General features: G+C 40.6%; 1 protein-coding gene across 3 annotated transcripts in view; it reads left to right on the top strand.

Moving 5' to 3' along the window:
• The first annotated feature begins 1318 nt into the window (after positions 1 to 1318).
• Positions 1319 to 8663, top strand: part of rnf111 (ring finger protein 111) — a 25866-nt gene continuing 18521 nt past the window's right edge. Inside the window, exons 1-3 of one of the 3 annotated variants that reach the window (XM_020607273.1) lie at positions 1319 to 1489; positions 1827 to 1887; positions 5745 to 6701. In XM_020607273.1, coding sequence (XP_020462929.1) covers positions 5828 to 6701 — 874 coding nt within the window. In that variant the 5' untranslated portion in view covers positions 1319 to 1489; positions 1827 to 1887; positions 5745 to 5827. The remainder of the gene's footprint in view (positions 1490 to 1826; positions 1888 to 5744; positions 6702 to 8663) is intronic. The other 2 variants (XM_020607264.1, XM_020607256.1) reach the window with 2 other exon arrangements.

The raw sequence follows: 8663 nt of genomic DNA, 5'->3' as shown, positions 1-8663 counted from the left end.
TGGACCACTAGGCTGAGCGTCTTCACGGACAACACCTGCCACAGTGAAGAAAGCCCAGCAGCGGCTATACTTCATGAGGCGGCTCAGAAAAGCTGGGTTGAACCGTTGCCCTCTCACCCAGGCTTATAGAGGACTGGTAGAGAGCATCCTCACTACTGGCATCACAGTCTGGTATGGTAACACCACACAGGCAGAGCGGAAGGCTCTTCAAAGGGTCATAAAAACTGGATGATAATTGGGACTGAACTGCCTGCTATGGACACACTGTACACACAGCACTGTCATAAAATGGTGGAGAACATACTCAGGGATCCACGCCACCCAGCTCACTCTGTGCTCAGACACAAAAACTCAGGCACAGCAGGGTGGACAGTATCATCACACACAGAACTAGACTTTACAACAGCTTTTTCCCTGCCACAGTAAGACTGATGGCAAATACAAAAATGTGAGAATATACAGTATGTGCAATAACCCCTCACTAGACATGCGCAATAATAATAATACAGAAATGTTCCACAAGGTATTTTTGTAAGAGCATTTCATCAACAGTGTTCTCTTGTGGGACCGGAATAATAGCAGGACATTCTCTACCAAGCAATGGAAGCAATCTTGAATATAAACTGTGTTTCATTATGTTAGAACCCCTCACTACCTCTCCAAGTGTAATGACATATCCAATTCCACCATGTGAATTACTAAGTGCAATGTTTGAAATTCACTGGGGAAAATACTATTACCCTATTTTTGTGTATTGTGGATTTAATGCTTTGTTGTCTTTATTTAACTTTTTTATTTTAAGACTAAGTGTTCTTTCTGGCTTTTGACTCCTTACCTGACTCCAAAGGAGAGCTGCACAAGAATTTCTATATGCCTAGACTGTCTGTTTATGGATAAATGGCAAATAAAAACCTTGACTTGACTTGACTAATGGAGTAGGTTACTTTTACATCGTTGTAGCCTACTTGTGCTGTTATTTATGGAAAAGGTTTCAGTAACCTACTTATTCCACCACTGGTGATTATAAATTACTTAGGATCTTGCAGGGCTAGTTTGGGGTTTATTGTGGGCTCTAGTTTTGTTTCCGCGAGTCCAAATTCATCCGCTGGTGGGCGCTCAAGCATTTCAAATAGAGAATTTAGGAAAGTGACACATGCAAAATAGTGATGCATAGACTTAGATTATTCTCAGTAGTGCCGACCTTTAACCATACACAGTTTCCTGTGAGTACTTCTTGACACAAAACAAGACGAAGATAAGAAGAGGAGAGAAGATATATCTATATTCACGTTTCGCAAAGGAGAATTAATCAAGCTGTCGCAAAGTGTCGTAAAGTAGCCGATGTCTGGCTGCGATCTGGCGCTCCCGTGTGGCACTTATGGCAGCGTCTATATTGTAGCTGTAGTCAGCGAGCGAGCAGACGACCTGCTGGGTAAACAACAGTGGTTTCCTCGGAAGGAAGGGATGGGAACTTCGTCGAGGGTTAATAGTGAGGCATTTCTGTCTTGTCAAATATAAACAAAGCAGGCAGGACGCATTATCGTTTAAGATTCGATAGAATGCCTATGCGAGTCAAAATGGCTGCGTATAATCGGGTATTTGATTAGTGAAGTGGAGCTAACCTTTAAGTTAGCTTAGCTGGTAGCCGTCCAGGGCCCATTGCCTTCGATGTGCTTCTCGGCTCAGCTCGGGACTGTGTTGTCAGTTTCACAATCCTGACCAGTAACGTCCAAGCACCGCGATTTCTGTGTAGGCCTGCCTAGTTGCAGTTTGATCTAATATTTAAATAACTGCCCGTTTTCAATGCTTGTCATTTTTTCTCACAGGATTTAACTTCACATGTTACAAAAGGACGGTGACACATTTGGAAAAAGAACTTAGACCAAGGTATGTGTTGGCTTTGTTGTCTTCTGTCTGGAGAATGTGTCAGGCTAGGTGGCTAGCCGTTCACTTTGGTTTATTTTGGTTTGTTAAGGCACTAATCCTAACATGAAACAAGACCATAAAAAGTATGTTCATATTTAAGTATTTATTCATCAACAGGGGTTTACTTGTCTTTGTCAGTTCAGCTGACAAAGGGATATAGACAGACAGACAGCTGCGCTTATTGCTGCGTTGTAGAAACAAACTATGCTTAGCCTCAGTTTTAGGGTTGGTACTTTGAAGCTAAATAAATAGATGTAGCAATGTGTGTTTGCTTGCTTAATCAGAGTGGTTGGGTTATTTCAGAGACAGAAGGCACAGTGATTAGTTGTAGCACAGCAATTCTAGCTGAGTCGTACATTTTGAGTTGGTTTATTGTTGCACATTATATTTTTCACTATGGTTAAATAGTTCCTGGTGGTTCATTTGCTTGCATTATCTCTTGCTTATTCTTAGTAGCTGATTCTTTCTATGAGAAATCTGCATTATTCAGCCTTGATGCGTGGGGATTTTTTCCATCAGTCCTCTGAGGCCCCCAATCATGCATGTCATTGCGCAGATTTCACTGTGGCATCTGAAGGACTCTCAGTCATCAGTGACTTGTACATAAAAGCAGGAGGAGCTTTATGGCAACATTTTTGATAACAGGCTCATGAGATGCTTAAATCTTCAGGTCTAGTAGCTGTTATTCTAAAATAGGATGTGCAGTGACATTGCTTTGTGAGTTTTTTCTCTATTAAATGAAATGTGTGACAACATACACCTGCACTAATGTAATCCAATACAATTTACCCTGGTGCAGATACCGCCAGGGATGTTGTTATATTAGTGTCAGAGAGATCGAAAGTGAAATCTATAGTAGTTTGTATGTCTGTATATTTGCTAACAACTGATCTCCCACAAAGGGATAAAATATCTTAAACATGTCTTAAATGCAGTAGTTGGATATTCACCACATTTGGCATATGGGGTTTGTTTATAAGAAGTTTGATTTTTGATGAAGATAAAATGATCATGGGATTTCAATCGACTCGTTAGACACTTGGAGAAAATATTTCAATGCAGAACTGGAAAGCTAGGCATCCACGTTTCATAATGCTGTGAATTGTGTCGTCTTGGCAAACAGTGTGGATGGCACAAGAAGTGCACTGGTTTTATTTTTATGCATTGTATAACATTACTTGTACTTCCAGATGGCCATAGATGGGGTTGGTACAATATGTGCCTAAATCACTTGCTCAAACAGAAGCAGCATGATTTTGTTTTTCTGATTACATCATGTCAAGAAGTGTAGTCTGCTTGTTGCTGTGGGTGGATCACCAAGTGCATATACTGTAGTGCACAAACATTCTTTGCAACTATGTTTGGGGTGGTATTTGATGGTGCTCTTAAGCTGGACGAACAGATAAAGTCTGTAGTTAAAGCCAGTTTTTTCAATTGAGACTTTTGGCTAAGGTTAAACACTTTCTTTCTTTTAGTGATTTTGAAAAGGCAATTCATGCCTTTATTAGCACTAGACTAGATTATTGTAACGCACTGTATACTGGCATTTCTCAAGCCTTATTGTCCCGACTACAGTTGGTCCAAAATGCAGCAGCTCGTCTTTTAACTAATACGCGGCGCCATGAGCATATCACTCCAGTCCTTGCCTCTCTACCTTCGAACCAGTTGTTCCTGGAAGTGCCGAAGTCCAGACGGAAACATTGGGGAGATCGAGCTTTTTCAGTTCGGGCTCCTATACTGTGGAATGGTCTGCCACGGGAGATTAGATCTGCTCCGAACCTATCTGTTTTTAAATCACTTCTTAAAACGCATTTGTATTCACGGGCCTTCGACAATTTTATTGATTGATGTATTTGTCTTGTTATTTTACTGTCTAGATGTGTTTTATCTGGTCTTAGGTATCTTTATTATTATTATTATTTGTTTATGTTTTACTGGAAAGCACCTTGTAACGCAGGTTTAGAAAGGTGCTATATAAATAAACTTTGCTTGCTTGCTATGTAAACACTGCATATTTTTGCCTAAAGTACACAATTGTGATGTCAAAACTGATCAGTATAGGCACAGATCAGTGCTTCTTTTAATGGATTAGTATTAGCTATAAAGCCTGATCTATTACAGTTCTTTGGTCTATTGTAAACCTTTTTTAATCTGTTAAAGCACTGGAAGTGTTTCCTAGCATACAGCAATATCACATTATCTTGCCGGTAATAACAGTATCACTGTAGGAGAGAGAATGGATATAGCCTATTGCAAGAAAGTCATCTACTTTACTTCAGGGTGTCTGTGTAACTGATGAGGAGTTCATGCACTTAAAATATCACAGTTTTCTTAAACACAATATCAGTAATATACTAAATGTATTCATTAAATTAAAAGGAGCTTTCAGTTTTATTGACAGCTGAAGATGCAGAGACTAGTAGCCTAAATGTCAGCAGTGCTGGAATTTGGAGTTGCTCTAGGGGACCTTACACCACTATGAAATTGCTCCCACTGCAACACCCTTAAAAAGTCTTTTTATCTTGGGAACCGCTTGTTGGTGCACACCAATATAGACAGAACTGTCATGACATAAACATGAGAATCAGTTTTCATGGTGGTTATTTTCTCTGAGATCCCATTTTTATAAATCACATCAGGACTGACTCAGCCGTTACTTTTGACTTAGCCTGTGGGTGTTTATTTTCTGTCTTTGGGTCACACCATCTTAATTTGTACTACCAAAGGATGACTGTTAGCGAATGAACATATTGCTCCACATTTAACAACACAATGTATTGTTATGGGCTACTTTTCTTAAGGGTATATGTTGAGCATTTCAATGCTTACAGCATGAGAACTAAAATGATTGCATTATCTGCATAATGGAAAAAACTGAATACAAATGCACACTTGGAAGACACATTTTAGACTTGTTTTGATGTTATCTATTAACCAAGCAGCTGCTTTTCTGTTAGTATTTAATTATCTTGCAGCCTTTTAATACTCTCTTGTAAAGAAAGTCACTTTCGGCTTTTCCCGTTTAGGGGTTGCCACAGCGACTCATCATACTGACGACTCACATGTTGACATTTGGCACGTGTTTTACGTCGGATGCCCTTCCTGACGGAACCCTGACTCGAACCCGGGCCACAGTGGCGAGAGCCCTGCGCCTTAACCACTAGCCTACCAGGGGCGGCGGCTTTTAATACTCTTTTGTAAATGTTAAAAATAAGAATAGGTGCTATTATTTATAGGCATTAAAATATGTTGTCCTTGTTGTCAGTTGCACCAGTTGTTTAATAAATCCACTGCTCAGTGAGCTTTATAGTTTGATGGAATTTTTTCCTCTTCCTCTGTCCCTGATTAAAGTGAAGAGGAACAGTAAAGAAGATTTAAATGTTTGTAATAATCTGATGGATGCTGTCCACCATCATAGAAATGAACTAACAGTGTCCTCTGATCAAACAAATGCAATTGAATCATCTTATTTAACCTATGGAGCCAAGTTGAACTTGACAAGTTGTCTGGATTTGTCTCTGATATGTGAATGGACCACTGATGACTTGCTTTTAATTTATTTTCCTAACAAATTATTTCAACATTGCATTTCATGGATGAATTAGAACAGAATATTTTTAGCTCATTGGTCAAGCCTATATTTAGATGTGAACACTCTTTTGCATTATATTTTTCTTGTGAGACTGGTCTTTATGTTCCAGAAGCCTTGAAAGGTTTTACTCCTATTACTGAAATAATGACCTTTTCTTGACAGGTGTACCTCAGAGTGGCTTTGTGCACCTGTAACTCTTTTCTTCCTCTTCTTCTTTTTTTTTTAGGTTTTGTGAGATGCAGCAGATAGATGTGTAGGAACTAATTTAAGTGCACTTGGTGTTTGCCCTGTGAGGACGGACCGGCCACCATGAAGAGTGAAGTGCCACCTGAGGCCCCCGGCAGACAGGAGCATCTGAAGGAGCCACTGGTAAATCCAGAGCCTATAGAGGCAGCCAAGAACTTCCCAAGCAATGTGGAGGTGATTGGAAAGGCAGGCAGTGAATTTGAAACCCTGTGTGAGTCCAGGCATCGGGCCCTGAGGGACACGGGAACACCTAGAGACTCAGACCGGAGTCTCCCTGGGCGCAGAAAAAGAAAAGGCCAACAAGCAGGGCCATCAGACTGCACACTGAAGGACGGTCACATCAGTGAGAGTTCACTAGCCCCTCAGCGTCCTAGGGTAGAACTTTTAGGGCATCCCAGTGAGTATGAACATAATCACGAGTCCTCTTTTAGTGACTGTGCTTCCTCCCCTTCTTCAAGTCTGCGATTTGGGGACTCAGATACTCTCAGCTCAGAGGATGAAGGGGAAGCTGGAGCAAGGGGAGGCCAACACAAGGCTCCTGCCCTGACAACAGGAGCCACTGGAGTTGGCCTGCGTCCTGTTTTAGGTCGAACTCGAGGGAATCGCTCTCATAAGTGGGTGCGTTCTGAGACTGAACCGGTGCTGCTGAAGAGGCCATGCCTTAGTAGCCGGCGGCCTCTGCATAGGAAACGCTTTGTGAAAACAACTCCTGGAGGGGGTCAGCGTACTCAGAAACAAAAAGAGCGACTGTTGCTTCAGAGACAGAAACGTGAAGTAATTGCACGTAGGAAGTATGCTCTACTCCATAGTACCAGTAGTTCCAGCGAGGAGCTGAGTAGTGACTCGTCGTCCGCCTCTTCCACCGAAGTAGAAGATGAACTGTATGTAGATGTCAGCAGCACCAGCAGCCAGCCCAACAGTGCTGCTGTAGCCACAGGTAATTACAATCCATGACTTTGTTACAGTTATGTTTGTGTTGCACTGAAATCTTTGCTTGTATCTAACATGTTGTTTTACATGAGGGAGGTATGTTTAGGTTATGGTTAAAAGTATTGTCAATGAACTGGGAAGCCTTATGTAACAATACGTTGTCGTCATCATAACACTGAACTACAGAGGCCAGACAATAGAGTCATAATAAAGCATTATGTGTTTGTATGTTTAGGACTACTGTTTGTGTTGGAGTACTTAAAATGTATTGATATATCTATTGATAACCAGTCAGTAAACAAAGTTTTAGATGGTTTATACAGTAAATCAAAGCCTTTTAAAAGGGCATTTAAATGACAGGGGTTTTATGAATCTCAGCAGGCAGAATGATACAGCGCAATGTAGATACATTTATTGGAATGAAAAACTAGGCACTAGGAGTATCTTAACTTAAAATCTGGACTGTACTTCTTCCATGCCCCTCTGATCCATGGTTATAAGATGTGTTTTTCAAACTAGTATGGCTCATTTCAAAGATGGACTGTAGGGGTTCCCTGTCCAGGTACAACCCAGGATGGAAGCGGACCTGTTAGACTCAAGAGGCCACGTTCTGTAGCACAGAAAGAGTATTACAAAGAACATGGAAAAACCAGGGTTAGCATCAGCTTGGCATGTCGGAGATGGAGAGCATTAAAAGCATCCAAAGGACTAAAATTTGATGCAAATATGGGCTTCTTCCTTCTAGATGCACAAGTACTGTCAGGATCATTAGCAAGCTAACATTAGCTTTTCAATTTTGTACCTTTGTACTGAATTAATCTAGTTATAATTTGCAGTCACTTCAACTGACTGCAACATTAGTGTTTTGTTGTCCAGTTTGTGGGAACCAGCACGTTTTTCTGGATTAGCAAATGAAGTAATTTTGCAAATTTCTGCTGGGTCTTCGTCCAGTTTATGTCGGACATAACACTGCAGTCCATCAACACAACTAGAAATGCTGGGAGTTATTTTACTATCAAAGCGAAACATGAAATTTCTCGGTTCACATACAACACGCAGTTATGTGTGTCAAGTATTGTTATGTAACACTGAAGAAAATGCAGTAGTCGCCAGAAGATTAGCACTGTATCAATATTACAGGGGAAAAACATTCCTCTGTATAATTTGCTCTAGATATATCCACTACAATCAATGTCAACATACGTATGCATAACGCTAAAGGTGGACCACGTAAACCACTGGCTCTATGGGCTCTATATTCTGTATATAGCAGTTCTTGAGCTGGTTATCATTGCTGAGCTCCCTGACTGTTACAACTGTCTCTGGCTGTCGTGACCACATATGACCTAGTTTCAGCAACAGAGCAGGAGGGAAAAAGAAGAGGGAATACTGCTCAAGTTTGTTTTGATTTTCACTTTGCCCTTAACAGTTGAAAATTAGAGGGAGAAGTTAGTTAATCCAGCTTTAAATGATTAAATATAAGATATCCCAATGTTATGTGTTTTTGTTAAAAATTAATATTGGCAGAAGTACTAAAATTAGCACCTGCCAAAAAAATCCTCTATCATTTCGGCTCTGCTTACAAATATCTCACATTGCAGCTTAATGCTGCTGTAATGTGTCTTAATTTATATGTAAAAAAATCAGCTTGGTGAAAATTGTAATAAAGAGTATTGCAGCTTCAGACTTCAGCTATCCTTAAACATGATGCAAGCTGCAACCTAAGAATATTGTCTGTATGTTTTGTAATGTCTTAGGTGCCACTGATGGATAGTTACTCCCCTGTGCTTTTCAGAGCCCCACACCTGGCAGACTGTAATGGAAAGTGCAGCCGTCTGTACCTGTTGTGACAACAGGTTTATGTACCTCCTAAATCCAAACCATTGCTTTCTGCTCACAGTTTCAACATACAGTAGTAGTTCAGCTCAGTGTGCACATGAAGGTCACCTTCTATCTTCTTATCTGAAAT

The sequence above is a fragment of the Monopterus albus genome, unplaced genomic scaffold (genome assembly GCF_001952655.1).
Source record: "Monopterus albus unplaced genomic scaffold, M_albus_1.0 scaffold4.1, whole genome shotgun sequence".
Taxonomy (NCBI): Eukaryota; Metazoa; Chordata; class Actinopteri; order Synbranchiformes; family Synbranchidae; genus Monopterus; species Monopterus albus.
Note: the sequence above shows the minus strand (reverse complement) of the source record. Positions and strands in the feature narration are given on the sequence as shown.